The 23,045-nt window shown below is 41.9% G+C and overlaps 1 protein-coding gene across 2 annotated transcripts in view; it reads right to left on the minus strand.

Moving 5' to 3' along the window:
• Positions 1-23,045, minus strand: part of KCNQ3 (potassium voltage-gated channel subfamily Q member 3) — a 188,625-nt gene that overhangs the window by 25,434 nt on the left and 140,146 nt on the right. For both annotated transcript variants that reach the window (XM_089517979.1, XM_089517978.1), the window contains exons 2-8: positions 15,160-15,250; positions 14,091-14,217; positions 11,652-11,824; positions 10,737-10,889; positions 10,120-10,230; positions 5,756-5,851; positions 2,575-2,669 (exon numbers count right to left, since the gene is read on the minus strand). In XM_089517979.1, coding sequence (XP_089374105.1) covers positions 2,575-2,669; positions 5,756-5,851; positions 10,120-10,230; positions 10,737-10,889; positions 11,652-11,824; positions 14,091-14,217; positions 15,160-15,250 — 846 coding nt within the window. The remainder of the gene's footprint in view (positions 1-2,574; positions 2,670-5,755; positions 5,852-10,119; positions 10,231-10,736; positions 10,890-11,651; positions 11,825-14,090; positions 14,218-15,159; positions 15,251-23,045) is intronic.

Raw genomic sequence — 23,045 nt, forward strand, 5'->3', positions numbered from 1 at the left:
GCCTCCACTGGACACATACAGAAAACAGGAGAGTGTGCCCTCTGTCTTCAGTCCAGATCAGACCCTGCCTCATGCCTACACATTCCATTGCTAAAAAGGAAAAACAAATTCCATGCAATCCAATGTATCATTTTAGTGCCACTAGGTTGCATTACTTTTTTTTTTTAAAGAATCATTCATTCTAAGAAACCCTTCTTTTAGCAATGCAGATTGCTTCAATATGAGGGACTATCCACTCTTTCCCCTTCTAATATTTAATTATTTGCTCTGAAAATTAAACAACCACCATACATTGAAGGCCAGCACTACATACAAAGACAGTATGAAATTGGTGAGTGAGACTTTTAACCTTGTCACCTAGCTAACAGAAAGCTGATTCTTTCTTCTTTTGAAATATATTGGTGATTTGTCTGTCTTATCTCTCTAGCCAGCCAGCATCTGTTTTATTTGCATTCTTCTCTTATTTAATACTATAGTGACACAGTATTAACAGAAAGTTGATTCTTTCGTTGTTAAAAAAAATTGGTGACATTTTTATCTGTTTTAATTGCATTTTGTGATATAATACTAACTGTAATCTTCTTTTATTTAAGCCTCATTGTTTTGAGCCTCATTGTTTGCTTAAACACAGAGTATAAATGAAATGTGTCAGTGTGGTGAAGTGGTTTGAGTGTTAGGCTAGAACATTGCAAGACCAGAGTTGAGATCCCCACACAGCTATGGAAACCTGCTGGGTGATCATTGGCAATTCACATTCTCTCAGATTGTGGAAGCAACGGCAAATCTCTTCAGAGCAATCCTTCCCAAGAAAACCTTAGAACAGAATCATAAAATCATAGAGTTGGAAGAGAACTCAAGGACTATCCAGTCCAACCTCCTGCCATGCAGGAAGACACAATCAAAGCACTCCTGACAGACAGCCATCCAGCCTGTTTAAAGACTTCCAGGGAAGGAAAGTCCACTACACTCCAAGGCAGTGTATTCCAGTGTCAAACAGCTCTTACTGCAAGGAGGTTTTTCCTAATGTTTAGGTGGAATCTAAACAGGGTTGCTATAAGTCAAAGTCAACTTGAAGATATGTAACAACATTTGGGGGGGGGGAGAGGCATGTGATATAGTGACTTGAGTGTTGGCCTGGGACTCTGGGAGACCAGGGTTCAAATCCCCACTGGGCCATGAAAAACCTCTGGGTGACCCTGGGCAAGTCACATTCTCTCAGCCTCAGAAGGAAATGGCAAACTCCCTCTGAATAAATCCTGGCAATCTTGTGATAGGGTTGCCATAAGTGGAAGGTGGATAACAACAACATATGTGCAGATCTATGTGGGTCAGTCCTGGACCACACCTCCCAAATGCATCCTTTTTTGGCAAAAAATGGTGAGTTGCTTCTCCTGGAAACTCCAGGGCTAGTGATTGACTTTTTCAATAGTTATATGCTTCTCTGTACTGTTTAGCATCACAAATACCCATTTTTCAAAACCAGAAGTGGAGTCCAAGCCATGTCTAGATTTTGGGTTAGTCAGTGTGGCCACCGGAGTGTCCAAGAACAGAAAACTGGCCTCTGGATCAGCCAGAGTTGCCCACCTCAATATAGATGGTGTTTTCACTTATTGTCAACTGGAGAATGAAATTGCTCTTAGTATACTGGCCTAATATTAGTCTCAACTGCAATGAAATTTGCAAATTACCATGGAATGAATGGATCTACTCTATTGGGATTTACAACTGGATCTAAGACATGCCACTCTCATCTGGTAATTGTGGTTCAGGCTGCTGCAAGTTGCACTCTAACAACATCTGGAGAGCTCCATGATTCCCATCTCTGACTTTAGCCCATTGATTAGAACACACATCATTCATTATCTACAGAGAGGATCCTTTCATGTTGCCTTCCTGGAAGTTTTATCTGGATCAGAACTTGGAAAGTTACTTTAAGAAAAATGAAAACTACAGCATGCTGACACTGCCTAAAAGAGCAGTAGGAAGATGATGCTCGCAGTTTCAATGCATCATCTTCCCACTGCTCATTTATCAGTAGGGATGTAATTCTTTACTAACTGCTTGAAGGAAGGGGGGGGGGTGGAACAATTTTCTTCCTGATGTAAGAAAGTCTTCCAAAGACTATATTCAGTTTAAGAATTGCTCTTCAAAATTTGTGCATAACCTTTCTGTGCAGAAAAGAACATTTTCTGTGCAGGAAATAGGATTTTCTTTGTAGAAAATAGTATTTCTGCATTGTTTTGTTTGCAGAAATGCCTGTTTCCCATGTGGGAAATGCTGTTTTTTGTACAACCCCACCATATGTGAATTTTGTGAAGAATAAGTCCTGAACTGCAAATATTCTTTTCCATTCATGAGTCTCCTCATCAGAATTTCAAACACTCAAGAAATACATTATTCAGTCATTTAAAAATATTTTTGAACATTCTTTTGAACATAGCTTCAGCATGGCATGATATTCATTCTTCTGAATAATAAATTTTCAAGCTCTGATCTAAAAGAGCTGCCATACCTAACTTTATAATGGGCTGTGTGGTGTACTAATGACTTTTCAAAGAGAGAAAAAATACTTGCCTGAAATATGGGAATGATACAACTGATTCATAAAACCTCCAAGTAGCCACGAGGTCCAGCCTATTAGGATTAGTGGCATAGTATCTCCAGGCGGCCTAAGGAATATAAAAAGAGTGACATAAGTAAGCAGAGAAGAAGAATATACACAAGTGTGTAAGTGTGTCTGTGTGTGTGTGTGTGTGTGTGTGTCTGTGGCTCCTGCCCCAAAGTAAACAGGTGGTATCCAGACCGGTGCTTTGCACCAGCCTGTATAAGTGCTAGGGTTGCCCCGCAACCCTAACATGTAACCACAGCGTCAAAATGGCGGAGCCCTTACGTCATGGCTGCACTGCAGCCAAACACCGTGGCGCGGCGCGTCTCGTGCGCACACTGCTGCAGGGTACTTGTGGCGCCCTTTCAGCGGTGCCAAAAGGCGCTCCGAAATGGAGCTCCTTTCACCATGTGTATTGCTGGCACGGCCTTTAAACGGCCGTGCTAGCGATACAGAAGAGAAAAGGTTTCTCTCTTTCTCTCTTTCCCCGCCATTGTTGGGGTGTCCTTGGGGCATGAAGCCCCAAGGACACCCCTTTCCAGGCTGTGGGGAAGCGGCATTTTGCCACTTCACCAAGGCCTGGAGAAGCGGTGGATCGGGGGCCCTGGGGGTTGACACTGAGGCCCCGATCCGTCAGGGAAAGGGGCGGGTACAGGCCACGTCAAAGGGGAAGATTTGGAAGATTTCTATCAGAAAGCTGAATAACAAGACAAAATGCAAAAGATGCTTTATTATTATTATTATTATTATTATTATTATTATTAAGCTTTATTTCTATAGCACTGTAAATTTACACAGCACTATACATACAATCTTTTGATTAGACGGTTCCCTGCCCTCAGGCTTACAATCTAAGAAGACATGACACAAAAGGGGAAGGGAGTGGAGGATGGAGCCAGATGCCTTCTGGGAAGGGCTCAGTTCCTTTGGGGAGGCCTGATGGGATTGGCCCACCCCCTCTTTAGATGAAGAAAAGAGGCAGAGTAAGATGCTGTCAACAGCACCCTTTCCTGCATTCTAATGGTTATCAGCAATAGTGCTGGGGTAAATTTGAAGTACAGTGCTCACAGTTATAGTTCTCCTAGCTACAACCTCAAAAGGGAGACCAAAAATTCAAGCAGCTGTGTTGATCCATGCCATGCAAACCAGTTCTTGCAAATCTCATCATCACAGATTAGTCTTTTATAAAACTAGCAGGTCTTAACTGCCCATTCCAGAACAAGCTGCATTAAAATATTCTGCATGATAACAGGGAGAACTCACACTAACATTTTGGTGTAGGGGAAAATATCTACCAACACACTCACACGGAAAGACAGTGTGAGAATGTGACTCACCCAAGGTCACTCAGTGAGTTTCATGGCCGAGCTTACCCAGTCTACTTCACCACTGAAGATTTTCACACTGCTTTGTTATATCGTTCCTTTATCGTACCAAAGTAGGATGACAATTAAATTGTCTATGCATAAGTCTTTTATGAGAGCCAGTGGGGTATACTGCATTGGACTATGACCGTGGAAAATGGTCTGAATTCCCCACTTGGCCATGGAAACTTACGGGAAGACCTTGGCCTGACAGGAAAGCAAATCTTTCCCAGAAAACCCATGAAAGGGTTGGCTTAGGGTCACCATAGGTCAGAAATGACTTGTAGGCACACAACAACAACAACAACAACAACAACAGGCCTCTTGAATTATTGGGAACAAAGCATTCAGGCACAGCTCCATCATGCTTTGGTCCCAGCAGCTAGTGAGAAGACTTCCCTCTGTTCTTCCAACACAGAAAAATGTAAGGTATTGCACTTAGGGCGGAAAAATAAAATGCACAGATATAGGATGGGTGACACCTGGCTGAATGAAACTACATGTGAAAGGGATCTAGGAGTCCAAGTAGACCACAAGTTGAACATGAGTGAACAGTGTGATGCGGCAGCTAAAAAGGCCAATGCTATTTTAGGCTGCATCAATAGAAGTATAGTGTCTAGATCAAGAGAAGTAATAGTGCCACTGTATTCTGCTCTGGTCAGGCCCCACCTAGAATATTGTGTCCAGTTCTGGGCACCACAATTCAGAAAGGACATTGAGAAACTGGAGCGTGTCCAAAGGAGGGCGACAAAAATGGTGAAGGGTCTGGAAACCATGCCCTATGAGGAACGACCTAGGGAGCTGGGGATGTTTAGCCTGGAGAAAAGAAGGTTAAGAGGTGATATGATAGCCCTGTTTAAATATTTGAAAGGATGTCATATTGAAGAGGGAGCATTTTATTTAAAAACACACTTAATTAAAATAAATACTGGAAAAAATGCAGCACTCCCTCGGAGGGTGATAGAGTCTCCTTCCTTGGAGGTCTTTAAACAGAGGCCATCTGTCAGGGATGCTTTGAATTGGATTTCCTGCATGGCAGGGGGTTGGACTGGATGGCCCTAGTGGTCTCTTCCAACTCTACGATTCTATGATTCTATGATTCTAGCTGCCACTTGTGCGGCATCTAAGAATGACAAGAGTAGCCTGCATCTGGTAGTCTTCATGCCTTTCCCTTGTGCCATCCCCTTTTTCCTTGCAAGCCCGGTCTTATTAGATTGTAAACCCAAAGTCAGGAAATTGTCAAATTAACCATTTCTGAGCTGCTCTGGGGACCTTTTTCGCAGAAATGTGAGATATAAATGCTCTAAATAAATAAAATATAAAGCTACACCACAAAATAAGTATTCCAGAATGCTCTTTGAAAACACACTATACCATGAGGTAGTCCCATTCCATGACACCTGAGGAGAAAAATATGGCCAAAGAGGAACATGAGCCCCCATCTCTGCTCCTAAAATTCAGACTATAACATTCCCCACAGCAAAACGAAAGGCAATTTATCATTTTTTAACCTCTAACCTCTTCTCCCCGATTTATCTAAGTTACCAGCAGACAACGTCCAGTCTACAGCCCTATTTTTGCAAATCATTTTTTTTTCTAGCATTATTTTATGTTTAATTAGAAGCCCTTGTGGCAGAGTGCAGCATTTCATGAAAAGAAACCTTAGACATGCAAGCAGCTCCTCCACAGAGAAACCTGAAAGCAGGCAGGTTGGTGGTTCTCAAAGGGTTGGAAACGGGGCACACTTCAAACCCCGTCTGATGAGGAGCAGGCAGGGAATACAAACCTGTATGAGTTCCGCCGCTGGCTTTCTTCTTTTCTCAAAGTGCTTCTGGCGATGTTGCTCCTGAACTTTCAAAGCCAATCCTGAACCCAAAATACCCTGAAAGCAAAATGGAGCACAGAATGTCTCAAATGTTTCTTCATTTTCAAACAAAAAATGTTAGAACAAATGCTAACAGGAAAAGTGTTTACTTCAGGTATGCAGGTATGTCATAATCAGGTGAGAGAAAAGTGGCCACATGGGGACCCCAATAAGAACCCTGCCGGCCACATATGGCTCCCAATGCCATCTCTACGGTCCCCAGACCACCACCACAGCAGTGGCAAAAAAAGTGAATTGCTCTACCAGAAAGTCCCAAGTACCTTTATGTACTACACACACTGCTTAAAGAGGCTCATTAGCAAAGGGGTTAAGGGGATCATTCCCACAACACAGAGAGAGGAGAATGTAGGGTTGCTCTTTGCTGCCCCTGAGGTTAAGACCAATGGTTTTATGTTACTGGAGAGTAGATTTTGATTGAACTTTACAAGAAATTTCTTGGTAAGAGCAGTTATACAACCAATTACACAAAATGCAACCTTCATCTACACCAGGGGTCGGCAACCCCCGGCCCGTGGGCCACATCCGGCCCGGCTAGGCAGCAGGACCGGCCCCAGCACGGTCCTGCCGCCGCCGCAGTGCCAATTCCCTCATTGGGGCCGGATTTTGCCTTGGCTGTGGGCCGGGTGGCGCTCCTCTTCCTCTTCCTCCTCCTCCTCTGCGTGCTCCCGCAGTGGCCACCCACCTCCTCCTCCCCCACATCCTTTTTTTGGGCGCTGCGTGGCTGCGCAGTCCGCCCTCTTCCCCCTCCTCTGCGGCCCACCTACCTCCTCCTCCGCGCTGGGCCGCAGGCACTTCCGCTGGCCCTGCGCGCGCCCTTGCAGGGCCCCATGCAGGGCTAATGAGGAGGACTTCCTCCTCCTGAGGCTGGGGCTGAACAGCCCACCCCTTCTCCAGGCCAGAGCCTGTGAGAGCTGTCAGGGGGCGGGGCTGTTCCAGCCCCAGTCTGCCCCCATTGGCCAGCCAGGCTCCGGAGGAGGAGCTCCTCCTCTGTTGGGCCGGGCTGCAGCCAGAGGGCAAAGGAAACGGCCATTTCTTTTGCCCTTTTTTGGCGCCAAGGAGGAGGAGGATGAAGAGGAGGAGGTGGGTGCCCATTTACAGTATTTATTTTGGTTAAGTGTGTTTTTAAACTGCATTTTTTCCAGTATTTATTTTAATTGTGTTTTTAAACTGCATTTTTTCCAGTATTTATTTTAATTAAGTGTGTTTTTAAACTGCATTTTTCCAGTATTTATTTTAATTAAATGTGTTTTTAAACTTCATTTTTTCCAGTATTTATTTTAAGTGTTTTTAAACTGCATTTTTTCCAGTATTTATTTAAATTAATTGTGTTTTTAAAGTGCATTTTTTCCAGTATTCTGCTTTAATAATAATAATAATAATAATAATAATAATACATTTTATTTATAAACCGCTATTCCAAATAGATCATTTAACAATGATAGTGGTGGTGATGATGATGATGATGATGATGATGATGATGATGATATGACTCAGCTTGAGAGGCATGCAGTCACTGTTTCAGAAGCCGAGAGAGTGTCACCTTCCAAAGTGTGTTTTGGGTGCTTTTAATGCCAACAAGTCTCCCTTGCTTTGACAATGATAGTGTGATGATGATGATGATGATGATGATGATGATGATGATATGACTCAGCTTGAGAGGCATGCAGGCACTGTTTCAGAAGCCGAGAGAGTGTCACTTTCCAAAGTGTTTTGGGTGCTTTTAATGTTAACAAGTCTCCCTTGCTTTTACAATGATAGTGTGGTGGTGGTGGTGGTGGTGATGATGGTGATGATGATGATGATGATGATATGAGTCAGCTTCAGAGGCATGCAGGCACTGTTTCTGATGCCGAGAGAGTGTCACCTTCCAAAGCATGTTTTGGGTGCTTTTAATGCTAACAAGTCTCCCTTGCTTTGACAATGCTAGTGTGATGATGATGATGATGATGATGATATGAGTCAGCTTCAGAGGCATGCACGCACTGTTTCTGAAGCCAAGAGAGTGTGACTTTCCAAAGTGCCTTTTCTGTGTGTTTTTGGTTCTTTAATGGTGATATTGATATCAGCAAGCCTCTGAGGCATGGCCAATGTAAATTGCTGTGATTTTTACAAACTCATGCGCAGTGAAGAAAAACCAAAGTCCCTTGACCAAGTAGTACACACTTCTGAGAAGTACACTTGGTGCAAGAACGGTGAAACCACCTTGACATGTTCAATATGCATAGCCATGTTAAACCATGCTAAGTGTTAAACCCAAGGTGTTTGGTTATGGAATAAGCCTCTGAAATATGCAAGAGGCCATGTTAAGTAAAGCCATGTGAAATGCACAAATGTGCTGTTGTGTGTGTTTTGGAATGCAGGTTGGGGTGTTTGGCCAGAAAGGGACAGAGGAGGAGAGGGCGGGCACACACCTCCTCCTCCCCGCGGGGCTTTGGTGGAAGCTCCGTCCCCGGTGTGTGGCTCCACCCCCAGAGGGTGGAAGCTCCGCCCTGGGCATGCAGCCCCGCCCCTGGAGGGTGGAAGCTCCACCCCCTGGCTTTGGCCCCCCAAGTTGTCTGAGGGACAGCAACCCGGCCCCCGGCTCAAAAAGGTTGCCTACCCCTGGTCTACATCATTTATACACCAGGAGTTTCCAAGCTGGGGTGCCCATAACTCCAAGCGGGGGGGGGGGGGGCTGAGACAAAGAGTGGATTGTGTCCTTGAGTGAAGAGTCATGAGTCATCTTGCATTGTTATTATTATTATTATTACTACTACTATTATGCAGCCATCCATAGGCAAACCTGCAAACCACAGTCATCAAGAAAGTTCCACGTTTTGACAAAATCATTAAGGAGAAGCAGGAGCAAAGAAGTCATTGAATTTTATGTTCACAATTGGGACTGATTTTGCTGTTTATAATTTTTTTCTGTATCAATTAAAATCAAATTGCTCAAACTGGATTTACTTCTTATGTGCTCAATTAAAAGCTTATTTTTTAAGTGCAACTTGTTCACCCACAGTATTTTATGCAGTTCAATTTGTGGTTGAAAATTTAGAATTGCTGTATATACTTATCCATAAATCCAAAAATGTATGCCCCAAAATTGACCGCAAAATCCCAGGTCGACTTATTTACTCAGCTAATAGCAGCTCTTTCACATTTCCCCACATGGTGGGAAGAGAGTTTCATTTTCTCTTAAGCCTAGCAGAAAGAGACCTGGGTGACTGATTGTTTAACAGCAAACAGTCCCTCCCCTGTCCACCAACGGCCATTGTCTGGAGGGTGAAGGCTGAACCAAAGTTGAAATGCTGAAGCAAAAAGCCTCAATTAGAGTCCCTCTTGCTGTACATACACATACACACACTGAAGGACCCTTCAAGTTTTATCCACAGGTCATGGCACAATCCATAATGTTGGCCCCACAACCAGCCCTCAGTTTATACATGAGGTTGACTTATAGTCGAGTATATACGGTAGACTTCTTGATCTTCAAATGTGATATTACTTTTGCAGGAGGTGCAAACATTAATCAAATATTTCCTAGGGGTGTGGAGCACAGAAAAAATTGGGAAGAACTGGTTTATACTGACCAGAATACTCTGGGCTGCTCCCAGAATATTCTGGCCTTGGACCTGTCCCAGATACCCCATTACCTCCATATCCTTTAGCAATGTCGGATAGCTCTCTACACAAGCGTCCTTGTTGTGTTTCCCAACACCGCTGCTATGAGGTCACAACAAGGTGCCTGTGTGCCTTGTTGTGACTGCACAGGGAGTCACTTGTGCCAGCAGAGGATGGGTGAGTGGGTGGTAAAGTCAGAAAGTGTGTAGACAGCCACCCAAGATGATTATGGAGTGCTCCAGGTGTTCCTTGCACAATTTGAAACTAAAAATTGTTTACTGGAGGGACACGTTGGATTCAGTACAGAATTGATCTTATGTCATGAAGCCCGTCCACACTCAAATCAAGGATTTAGCTGTGTTGTAAAACAGATTGAAATGAGTCGGAGGGGACCACTTCATTTGGCCCATGTAGACAAGCCTCAAGAAATGTGATGGGTTCTCCTTCCCTGGAGACCTTCAAAAAGAGGCTTGGCAGCTACTTGCTGTCAAGGAAGTGTACCAGAGTCCTCTAGCCTTTGGAAGAAGGCCTGGGCTCTGTGAATTTTTCTGAGATGTTTGACAGAAACATTTAGAAACTGAGACATTATTTCAGGATAAACTGAGGGGCAACTAAGCATGACTAATTCCAGTCACTTGACCATGTTATCTCTCAGAACTTACAGCTGGAAGGGCAAAAAATGAAACTCCAACGAGGGAAAAAGTTGCTGCTATCAGGCGTCCCTCCCACGTTTTGGGCGTCTTGTCACCATAGCCAATGGTTGCTAGTGTAATCTGTGGGGAGAATGGTTGGGACAGTCTGTAAGAAAGACAAAGCAAATGGGCAAGAAGGATGATTTCCTGGACTCAGTCATCTCCATGATTCTATTCCCATTCCATTTTTCCCACTTTAAATCTCAATTTATTCACAGTTTAGAAAAATTAGTGTTTCGGACCACAACTCCCCAAATTAGTCATGCTTGCTGGAGGATTCTGGGTGCTATAGTCCAAAAAAGGAACTTTTCCAAGCCCTGAACTTCCAAGTCCTGAACATACCCTTTTGAACACCATCCACTTAGTACTAGTGCTTGCATAATAATATATTCACTTCATATATGCCACAACCTTCCTCTCCACTTTTTGGTCTTTCTTCCCTCTTTTTGTTCAATCCACTTCAATCCACAAAGCAACCCAGGAAAAATAAAAGCTACGATTAAAATTAGAAAGCAATCATCCCCAAAGCTTGAAAGATTCCAATAGACTCAGTAGAACCACTAAAGCCCATGACTCTGGATACTGACCAGTCCCCACCACAGTGCGTCAGCATAGGTTTCAAAATCTCTTGTCTCTTGTCCCTGTTCATTTGTTTCAGCTACATCTTTTTCCACCAGGTAAACCAGGAAGGAGGAGAGAATAAGCGTCAGGAAGCCAATGTACCAGGCAGTGATGAGTTCCTAGGAGTGAAACACACTGGTGCAAATAAAAGACACGTCCCAACCTGATCAGTTTTCAGCTTTGCTGTTCTTGTTGTGTGTCTCCAAGTCATCTCTTGCTGACCCTAAGATGAACCTTTCACAGAGTTTTTTTCACTGAATTTTTCAGGGGTTTTGCCATTGACTTCCTTTGAGGCGGTGAGAATGTGACTTGCACAAGGTTGTCTAGTGGGTTTCTATGGCCAAATGGGGATTTGAACCCTGGTCTACAGAGCTGAAGTCCAGTGCTCAAACCACTGTGCTACACTAGGAACCTATTCCAACACTCAAACCACACGATGCTATTGTTTTTAGCCTTGTTGTTGTGTGTTCAAGTCAATTATGGCACTTATGGCAACCCTACGGCAAACCTATCATGGGGTTTTCTTGGCAAGATTTGTTCAGATGAGGTTTGCCATTGCCTTCCCCCAAGGCTCAGAGAGTGTGACTTCCCAAAGGTCACTGAGTGGGTTTTCATGGCCGAGCTGGGAACTGAACCCTGGTTTCCAGAATCGTGGTCTAACACCTCAACCACTGCATCACACTGGCTCTAGTTTTTAGCTTACAGCTATAAAATTCCTACTGGATGCCTTAGAATCCCAGACCACTGGTCCATTCAATCTGGCTTCATTTCCCCATATCTGAATCAAAGCCCAGCAATGATACTTCTGTAGACACCCCCTCCCACTGTGTTGCTCTGCATGCCATTCTCCCCCCCCCCTTAACCCTTTAGGTCCTGCTTACTTTGCTGTGAGCACAAATGGCCGATCCCAGAAGTTTCCAAGTGCCTCCTCTCCTGTCCATCCGCAGCATCCGCAAGATCTGAAGGAAACGGAGGCTTCTCAGTGAAGTAGCCAAAACATTGCCTTGGTTTCCGACAGCCACCACAGGCACAGAGGCAATCAAGACGAAAATATCTGTGGATTAAAAAACCCAAAGAAGAAGTCTTGACAAAAGAGGTGGACCATTGGCATTGACTCGTGTTTTCTAAAACTGGAAACTCCACTCTGTCGGCCACTCCAGACCATGAAGGGTTAAAATTCAGACTTCTAGAGCACCCCCCCAATTAGAATAATAAAATCATCAAATCTTAGAACTGGAAGGTATCACAAGGGTCACCTAGTCCAGTGGTTCCCAACCTTTGATCCTCCATTTGTTTTGGACTTCGGTTCCCAGAAGTCCCAGTAAGGAATTATGGAAGTTGAAGTCCAAAACATTGGGAGGAACAAAGGTTGGGAATCATTTATCTACTTTGATACAGGAATACACAATTAAAATACTCCTGGAAGATGACCATTCAAACTCTGTTTAAAGTCCTCCAAAGATGGAGAGTCCACCATTCTACAAGGCAATCTATTTCACTATTGAACAACTCCTACATTAAAATAAATGTTGTTTCTAATGTTTAGGTGGAACCTTTTTTCTTGTCATTTTAATTCATTGGTGTGTGTTCTCATCTATTGAGCAGTAGAAAAGTAAGCTCACTCCATGTTCTACAGGAAGATCATGCTTCCTCCACTAGATCATTTGCTGTGTTCACATTCCCTGGGTAACTTGGCCTATCCCTTTTTGTTGGAAGCCTAATGTATTTTTAAATGTTCACATGAAGATTAAGTTACTGAAATAGTAGAAATTTGGGGACTGAAGGAAAATTCATAGGGAGGTCAGAATTCTTATTTGGGGGTAGTTCCCTCATTGGCTACATCTCTGAGGATCTTCTAGGAAGTTTCCAAGAACCCAAAATGTAAAGATGATTTGCACATTCTCACATCCTTGAATAAGTACAAGACTTGGGGCTAAAAAAGTGAATAACCACGCAAGATTTGTCTCATGTCAGGGCTTTTGAAGAACATTTATCTTGTGGCAAAGCCAAGGTTTTGTTTACAAACCCCCAAGTTTTGATCAGGAAAAAAAAATCCCCATGTTCAACAAGAAGAAAATGTCTGAAATTATTTATTTTTGCATGTGAGAATTCTTGGATAAGGCAATGAGAACCACTTGCTTCCTTGCCCCTTCCACATCCTATTTGCCCATTTCTATTTTTAAAGATGTGTCATGAACCCCATAACAAAATGTGTCCACACTTTGGATTATTTGTCCATGTGCATTTCTTGGGAATGGAAACAAGTGGGGCTTTAAGACAAATACATGGTCAAAACCCAGGAACACATACTTTTGAACATATCATTTTTCTGCCCCAACCAAGAAGCCATTTCACAGAAAGGGGAGGATTAATTTTCCCAAAGAAAATCTAAAGTTAATTGATTCTACCAAATTTATCTCTAAAAAGGGAAATCACCTTAAATCACACACAAGAATTGCACATTGCAAACAGTCCCATTCTTGTTCAGCTCTTGATGTTCCTGTTATTGTACTTAACATTGTTACTTCTCTTCTCTCTCTTTAAATGCTTTCTTTCTCCTTCTATGTGATACATTAATTCAACAGCTGCTGTGTCTGTTAGCCATTACAAAACCCATTAAGGTTCTTTTTTAAAAAAAGAAAGAGGAAAAAAGAACTATACATACTCTGTCTTTTTGTATCAAACAGCTTGGTATACCCTTCATCACATAATAACATACCCTCCTCAAGACATACAGGACTAGGAAAAGAAGATGCAGCTTTATATTTTGTATGTGTGAAAGAGAGGCAAGAAAGGTTTGATCATGAAAAGGGTCAGAGAATCTTTGCAGGCATCAAGCAGACATGAGGGGAAAAAATACTCCTAGTATCCTCCAGCCAGAACGGTAATGGTTACAATTAAACTGGAACTCCCCAAATCCTCTAATGTATAATTAGACTACAAATCCCATGTCGCCAGCCAGCTGACTAGGTGTCTCAGAAGGGGGAAATCTAAAAATAAAAATTAACTATTCCAAGCTCTAGTACTACAGGAAGCCAAAGGCTGTTGAGGATCTGTGGCTTCATCTACACTGCAGAATTAAGGCAGTTTGACACTGCTTTAACTGCCATGGCTCAATGCTATGGAATTCTGAGATTTGTAGTTTTGTTGATATTTAGCTTTTTCTCTCACAGAACTCGGGCACCACAATAAAATACAAATCCCAGCATTCCATAAGCATTGAGCCATGGAAGTTAAAGCGGTGCCAAACTACATGAATTCTGTTGCATAGATGCAGCCTCAGTGTTTGGGGAATGTGCAACGGAAGGGGTTCTTCTTACCCAACATACACAGTGGTTTCCTGGCAAACTTCAGCCTCCCTCTCCAGCCTTTATATCGGCAACAGCAGCCAGCAGCCCAGATCCGTAAGGCAAACTCTGCTCCAAAGATGAAAATGGCAAAGGTTTCCTACACAGAAAACAAGGGGGAAATCACAAAAGCAGGAAAACCTTTATTAAGAGGTGGTGACAATTCTATGTTCTGGAAGAATTTCTTGGAAGAAGAACATTTGCTGAGAGCAACACTCTAAAAGTCAAGTTCAGTCTCCAGGCACTCCCCATATTAAAGCCTCCAATAAGCTTTCTTGTCTTTTTACCAGCCTGCTCTGGATCTACTTTTTATGATCTCTAGGCTTATCACTCAACTAAGGCTGTCTTATTCCTTGGTTCATCTTCATCCTTTTACAATCACTGCTCCATATTCCTAGGCTGTTTTTGCAGTGCAGAATTAATGCAGCTTGACACCACTTTAACTGCCCTGGTCCAAGGCTATGGAATTCTGGGATTTGATGTTTTGGGAAATAATTAGATTTCTCTGTCAGAGAACCCTGGTGCCACCACAGACTATAAATCCCAGGATTCCACAGAACTAAGCCATGGTAGTTAAAGTGGTTTCAAACTGCAGTTCAAACACAGCCCTGGAATTGCCTCCTTGAACATTTGCAAACTGTTCCTCTTCTTGCTATTTTCAAATCTCAATTAAAGACAGGACAAGGCACAGGGAATATCTGCTGTTGTCTCTCACCATTAATCACATCATTAATCAGAGACAACAAAGTTCCCAATGCCCACCTCTCACCAGTGGCATGTGGGTGACTCTCCATGCACTCCTGCATTACTTAGGGAAGGGGGTTCTCAGGGGAGGAGAAGAAACTCCCTAGGGCAGTCCTAGATGGGCCAGATCAGACTCAAGAGGTTGAGGTATCCCCTTCCTTGGTGTATTGTCTATGTTAAGTTACTCGTAGGCAGGTTCCTGTGGTTTTGCTGTAATGGGACATGAATCCTCTTCCTCCTTTTCTATTTCTCCCTCCTTTCCTTCATCTCTTCCTCCATCTAATTCATCTGTACTTACCAGAAGCAGCAGCCACTTTTCTGATGCCTTTTCATAATCTTTGAATGTGGTCAGGACAGCTAAAATCAAGCACCCCAGAACAATCAGAAACCTAGAAGAAGAGATAAGGAAGAAAACAGATCAGCAGATGTTCTTTCTTCATCTTATCCAGCAGCTATTTTGTGCCCCTCAATACATACATACATACATAAAATGGCTTTCACTGTTGATGACCTGGAAACTGGGGGGATTCACCCAAAGAGCAACAAGTCACACTCCAAGGGGTAGCCACAAGCTACACTCTGCCCTTAGGAAAGCACATTAGACTTGGTGCGGTTTCAGTGTTGGATGATGTCTCCAGGATACCAGAGTTCAAATCTCTGCTGAAGTCATGGAAAACCATTGGGGACCTTGAGTAAGCCACTCTCTTAGCCTTACAGGAAGGCAATAGCAAATCTCCTCTGAATAAATCTTCCTAAGATAATATTCTCATCATGATTAGGGCTGAATCTCTACTGCAGAAATAATGAAGTTTTGAAACCACTTTAACTGCCATGGACTCTTATGGAATCCTGGGATTTGTAATTTGTTGTGGCACTAGAGCTCTGTGACAGAGTAGGCTAAATATTTCACAATACTTCAAATCCCTGAATTCCATAGCATGAAGCCATGGCAATTAAAGTGGTGTCAATGTGCATTATTTCTGCAGTGTAGATTCGCCCAGAGTCAGTTTGACATATGTAACAACAACAATAAAGGAAGTATCTAGTATAAGTACACCCTGCATAACTCATGCTGTATTGGGGTCTCTATATTTTCATATACTATATCTGGGGCCAGCATGTTCTTAAGAGATCACGACAACCTTTTGGAACAGTAGATGGGGCTCTCAGGAGAAAAGACCTAAGGCATATTCATGATCCAGGTAATAATACAATCAAGACCAAATGGGTGTACTAATTGCTCCTTCCTTCCCCAAAGTCTGATTAAAAATAATATTGTAAGCCGCCCTGAGAGCCATTAGGGCTGAAGGGCGGGATATAAATACCTAAATAAATAAATATTAAAAAGTCCTCTACATTTCCTCTCGCACTTGTGATTGTGTGCATGTGTGATCACCCTCTGCATTTTTCTAAATAAAATCCTCTTAATTCACTCAAACTTGGAGTCCTCCTCAGTTGTTACTGGTATACACAGGTGCAAAGGCTTTCAGTTGTCTGTGCAGATAACAACAACCACTAGTCAACCTGGTGGGGAAGAGTTTTGTTAAATGGAAAAAAGTGTTTCCTCAACACAATTTTTAGGTCACAGGGTGCAATAAATTCTGTAATTCAACATAAATGGGTGAACAGGGACTGACAATGGGCTGAATGCTTCTTGTGGTCATGTTTACAAATGAATCAAATAATAATAATAATAATAATAATAATAATAATAATAATAATGTGGTTTATTTATATTTCCCGCTTCTCCCAGAGGATCTAAGTGGGATTACAGCAGAATATAAAACAACAAAACAGTATACAACTACAGTTAAAAATATTATTATCCAATTATCTATAATAATTATTAAAAACAGTTTATAAAAATAATATATATCTACAAAACATACAATGTGCCAGTCCTAATTGGGGTCTTACTTAATTTCTATAGAGGGGTAGACTTTATAAAGAGTTGGGAGGGTATGCTAATTGGAAGAGATAAGTTTTTAACGCCTTCTTAAAGGTTTCCAATGTAGGGATGCAGCGTATCTCTTCTGGGAGATTATTCCAAAGTGTGGGGGCTGTAGCCGAGAATGTTCTCTGGTGAGTGGAAGTTAGTCTCACCCTAGGGTCTCAAGTATGAGCTTACCTGCTGTTCTGGGGGTGCAGGGCGGATTATGTAGGGAGAGGCATTCCCTCAAGTAACTCGGGCCTAAGCCATGTAGGGCTTTAAAGGTAATAACCAACACTTTGTATTGGGCCCGGAAACTAATTGGCAGCCAGTCATATTTCCTCATGACTCACCATAAAGACAGAAAACACTGACCCTGACCTAGTTTATATAATCAGCAGAAAGCATTGACTTGTTGGTACCATTCAACTGCAAGTGTGATAGGAGAGTGTTACAAGTTGAAAAATAGAATAGAATAGAATCAAAGAGAAGATGTCAAAGTGAAAGATTTAGTTTAACCTTTTCCATTAAGTTCTATCTTATATACATTTTCCCAAATGACAAATCCCAGGTTCTGTTGGATCAGCTGTGGCAGTTAAAGTGGTATCAAACTATCATAACTGTGTAGTGCAGAAATGCAGGAGGGCATCATGAAGGACAGACTTTTATTTCAGAACAAAGAAGCCTTTTTCATGCATTCTCTTTTTCTCCTGGACAGCAGAAGAAAACCATTTCTCTTGTAACTGCTGATGCTGCATGTCACACTGGCTGGCCTCTACATCCATACACTGCACACTGCTTTTGCAAACATCCATGGAGCTAAATGTGCCCCATGGAGATGGGAGCAGAGAAGCACTCTTATCCCATTCTCCCTGTATTTCCATAATCCTGGAGGACATTTCTGAATGGGTCTAATGGCTTCAAGGTTTTTCCTGTGGGATTTTAAGATTTTAACTGTACACTAACCACAGCTATCAAGCAGTTTATAAATGTAACAAATAAATATATTGATCTATCACTCACCAAGGAATTGTGCCAACAGAGTTATCGAATGAAGCTAAAAGTATTCAAATTTTGATTGTCCTATGTATAGTCTTTCTTTGTCCAGTCCATTGAAGGAATAGTTACTTTGCTTTGGCCACAAGGAGGCAGCAAATTTCTGTGCACTGAAGGGACAAAGTAGGTTTCATGCGCTATCCACTTTAGCCTGTAAAGAAGTTACACTACCCTTGCTTGAGCTATCCTTTTTTTAAAAGCAAGGAACCATAACTGTTCTTATACCCATGTATAGCATGTCTCCTCAACATGGTGTTCTCCAGGCACAAAGGACTTGGAAGAGCTCCATTTAAAGTTCAGACTCAGACCCAGAACCATCAGTGATCTTCACTTCAACATCTTAAATGTTACAGACCCATTTGTCAAAGCAAAAAAATGGGACTGGTGAGAAACAACAGCGATGTAAGGGAGTGCCAAGTTCCAGAATGACCAGACAGCTGCCCTTTTACATTCCCTAGAAAGGAAGCAGAACTTTGGGGTGGCAATCCGATCTAGAGACTGGAGAAATGCTGAGCTACTTCTGAGTTCTTCAGTTGTATCCACACTACAGAAATAAAGCAATTTGACACCACTTTAGCTGCCATGATTGTATCCTACAGAGTCCTGAGATTTGCAGTTTAATGAAGCACCAAAGTTCTTTGACATATCAGGCGAATATCTCACCAAACTATAAATCCAAAGATTCCACAGAATGGAGCCAGTGCAATTAAAGTCCATGGTCTTGAAAGACATACCTCTAATTTTACAGATTCCTGGAGTTCTGGTCTGAGATTGAACCCTGTCTATTTCCTGCTTGCCATTTGTACTTATCCAAACTGCACCTTCCTGAGTCATTCATGGGCTGTGTTTGTGAGAGCTGGGCAACAGCTTATACTCAAATTCTATAGTTAACATGGACATCCCAGATTGTTGAGCCAAGTGTTAGAATGCTATTTCAGGCAATGATGCTTCTGTTGTTGGGAGTCAGTTTGAAGGCACATAAGAACAATGACAAATGAAATGATGAGAGATTCCTAAATTGCTTTCAAAATTTCAGACATTTGGACTTTTCTCTTGAAAAACTATTGGTGTTGTGTGTTTGTGAGTCCCCCCCCCCCCTTTCCCCTTGGAAATTTGGACACTTTACTTGGATTGTTTGTTGATTGTATATTTCAGCACAGATTCATGATTTTGGTTCATTTACCTTTCTACACACATTTCTATACTTTTCATGTTTTATATGCCTTATGTCTGAATTATATACTTGTTTTTTATGATTTAAAGGAGGGATGAATTTTTCTTTCTTGTTTTCTGATCGCTAGATTTCTTTCTTTCTTTCTTTTGGATAAGAGTAAACTCTAATCACTAAAGGGAAGTGAATGGCATCTGAGATTGCTATCATTGCTGGTAGTGTACATATTGATTCATTTCTGTTCATACAGGTTTGCATGAATTTTAACTGCAGCTAACATATGGAGGAAACTGCATTTTTTTGGAAACACTTGGGGAAGTGTGTGGGATGTGTGCACAGTACAAGCAAAATTGGCTTCACTGTGCTTCTTCTACTCAACAGAATGAAAACCAGCCCCAATCACCAGCTTCATGTACCCCACTCCCAGGAACAGCCTGGTGGAAATTATTAGTGTCTTGTTGCAGTGGTTTGTACAAATAAAACAGGTAGTGCAGGTTGGAAGCTGATGGGGAAAACTAGACTTAGGCAGTACTTGGAAATTTATATCCTGGACTACAATCTCCAGAATCCCTCAGTCAGCACTGTGAGTGGCCATGCTGGCTGTGGGATTCTGATTTTTTAAATATCGCTTTTCCAAGCTCTGAAGAAGAGTTTATCTCCAAGCAGTATTCTGGCCATGCCTGTAAGCCAGATACTTTTAACTTAGCAGTTCAAATGTTAGCAAGTATCTGCCCTTGCCTGATTAAATTCAAATAGCCTCTGTGTTTATGCCCTGAAACCAAAGCCCAGAGCTGTTTCATCTCTTTATTTGAAGAAGGTGGCTTATCAGCAGATACGCTTACACTTGTCTGTGTTCACCTCCTGGTGACTGCAGCATCCAGCAATGACTGGCAGCTATAGATGAGCCAGCACAGAGCAAAACAACCTAGATAGAGGTTGTGTATCACTTTGCACAATGCTTCTCCAGACAGCTGGTTGATGCATTTCAATCCCCATCCTGAAGTGATGAGAAACCAAGGGGTGTACATTTCATATTCATCGACTGTGAAGCTTACTTACTGGGTTTGTTTTTTTTAAGATAATGGCAAAAGTAGCCTTGGATCTGTGGGACATCAGAAATGTTTATGATCCAGGTCCTGAAGTAAAAATAAAGAGTAATCACAGCAGTAACACTGGGGGAATTCAGACAAGTATTTTCTTGCACTGGAAGCATGTATGAGATGATGGTGAGACCCTGGTGGCTAATAACACACACACACACCCAACAAATACATGCATACACCCTGCTCTGCTGCTCACATGTACAACCAGCATTATCCTGGGTTGAAATTATATGAAGAAAATATCATACAAAAAGCAGGTTTTGATTCAGAGAAAGAGGAAGGAATATCAGGAATCTAAGATATGCAGATGACACCGTAATATTAGCAGAAGATAACAAAGACTTGGAACAACTACTAAAAAAAAGCCAAAGAAGTGCAAAGGCAGATTTAATGTTGCACCTTAAGAAAAATAAAACTGTGACCATGGAGGATATTCACAAATTCAATATAGGTGATGAAGAAATTGAAATAGTTAATAGTTTTCCCATATCATGGATCAATCGTTGACCAGAATGGAAATTGCAGTCAAGAAATCAGGAGAAGACTATGACTAGGAAGGGTAGCTATGGAAATACTAGACAAGTTCCTAAAGTGCAGAATGTTACTTTGAAACATAGTTTTCTTATACTTGCATTACTAAAAAAAGCTAAGGAAATAAAAGCAGGTAACTCATTCCAGGTAACTGTGTTATTTATAAATCAGTATGGTGTAGTGGTTTGAACATTCAACTATGGCCCTGGAAATTAGGGGTCTATTAGGGCTCAGCCATGAAAACCCACCAGGTGACCTTGAGCAAGCCGTAGAAACTCACTTGATAGGTTTGCCTTAGGTAGGGTTGCCATAAGTTGTAAACAACTTGCAGGCACACAACAACAACAGCTGTTGTTCTTTATGTTTATAAGGGGAATATCTGGTTGTCTGACCCTGATATCTATATAACATTGCCATAAAAAGTCTTCTTGCACTAGGCCTTTTTGCAGTCAGTCATCCCTTTACTGTGTACATGGGCGGGGGAGCATTTGGGAGAATTCTGAGAAAGAGTGCTGCCTGAAGAAGGCCTCATGGATGCATGGCAGAGCCAAAGTGTGAAATATTGGTAACAAGTCTATGGGCTGAGGACTATTGGTGGTCAACAAGAATACTGTAGTTCCATGCTGCTCAAAATGGTGGTCCCTCTGCTGGTCTATTAGCTCTTGGCTGCTGGTCTGCAGTGAGTGTTCAGAAAGGAAAGAAACAGTGGTAGTTAATGAGCACAAACATGGCACTGGTCTCTGGGGGGAAAAGCCAGCTCCCATCAGATAGTACAAGGAACACTGCTGCAGGTGGTCTTTGAGAGACTACATTGACTGATCCACAAGGGGAGCAAAAGGCATGTACAGACAAAATGACAGGAAGAAAGCAGGGGGGAAATCACAGTGATGGACCCCTCCATTGTGTTTTCTCTACTGTTCTGTAGGAGTGCAATATGTCTGTGAGTGATCATAATAAATTAGAAATAGCTGTATTTTGAATATACGTTAAAGATAAATTTAACTCCTGATAAATGTTTAAGTGGACTACTGCCTCCACCAAAGCATTTGATGACAATGTTGCTGTTCAGATAAAGAAAAGACTGGAAACCTCTAGTTTAAACCTAGGAGTATTTTTATTATTATTTGTAGCTTTGCACCATGCACTCAGTAATTATTCAATTCTCAATGTGAATTACAAGCAGCGGATGCAAAGCAGATGATTCACACCCTTCCTGAAGGTGAACTTTGGATTAGCAATATGCTGGTCTTCACGTCATCCAAAGACTGATTTATACTTCAGCACCAAAACACTGTGTATTGTACCTATGTAAAAATGTCTTCTGTGCTATACTTCCATAAGCAATTAATCAGCATCAAAGAAGTCAGAACAGCCATCCATAAACAAGCAATATTTTAGAGGAAGCTGAAAACTGAAATCTTTGTAGGAGACTATCAGCCCTTTCCAGAGCTGCTTTGATGATATGCCTGAAATGTTTTGCCGGGATCGGCAACAATGACTTTCAACAGAATATACGATGTCTCCATTCCCTCAACTGACACGTTAATATCTCAAGCGGCATTCTCCCTGTTTGGCTTGACATTCGCAAATGTAAACTGTTTTATCAAACTTCCAGCAGTGAGTATTATTGCAGCATGCTAGGCTGCTTTATTAATTTTAGAGTCTAAATTCCCACTAAATCAAGATTGTCACCTACAATGGGTCACTGTGCTGAGAATCTTAAAATGAAGACAGAGAATTAATACGGATGACTACTCACCAAGGACTACCTTACCACACTCCAAATGGAATTACTGTAGTAATGGGCAGTAAAGAAGATTGTACAAAGATATCTTGATCTCAGGGTGTGGAATGGATTCTTTGTCCTTCAGAGGTACTTTTCTGGATTCCAGAATCCATTGCAAGAATACCCACAGAGGTTTAGAATGACACAGGAACACCATAATCACTGCCAACTTATTATACTGGAATTGTCTGAGGTGGGTAACCATGGTGTAAGGATTTTCATCAAACTGTACTAGGACTACACATCAGAATGGTGATGGGGTCTCAAACACACAAGACGTTATAGGCTAAAAGACACTTGGGGTAAGGACCTGCCAAGGTGACTACTTGGGCCATGGGCCTATTTTGTTTAAAGCACTCTGTACATAGATGGCACAGTGTCAATAATAGACAAATAGATATAATAAAAAAGTGAAATTAGCATAGCACAATCCAAAAGATGCCCCGAGATAAAATCACAGAGCTACAAAGAATGGCAAGGATCACTTAGTCCAATCCTCACTAGACAGGAATATACAGTTGGCCCTCCATATTTGCGAATTTGATTTTGAGCGATTTGATTATTTTTGGATTTGATTAATATGTTCTCTCTAGGAATCCCAAGGTCC

Source organism: Sceloporus occidentalis, unplaced genomic scaffold, assembly GCF_023333645.1.
Source record: "Sceloporus occidentalis isolate IW3139 unplaced genomic scaffold, rSceOcc1.0.p SCAF_3, whole genome shotgun sequence".
Taxonomy (NCBI): Eukaryota; Metazoa; Chordata; class Lepidosauria; order Squamata; family Phrynosomatidae; genus Sceloporus; species Sceloporus occidentalis.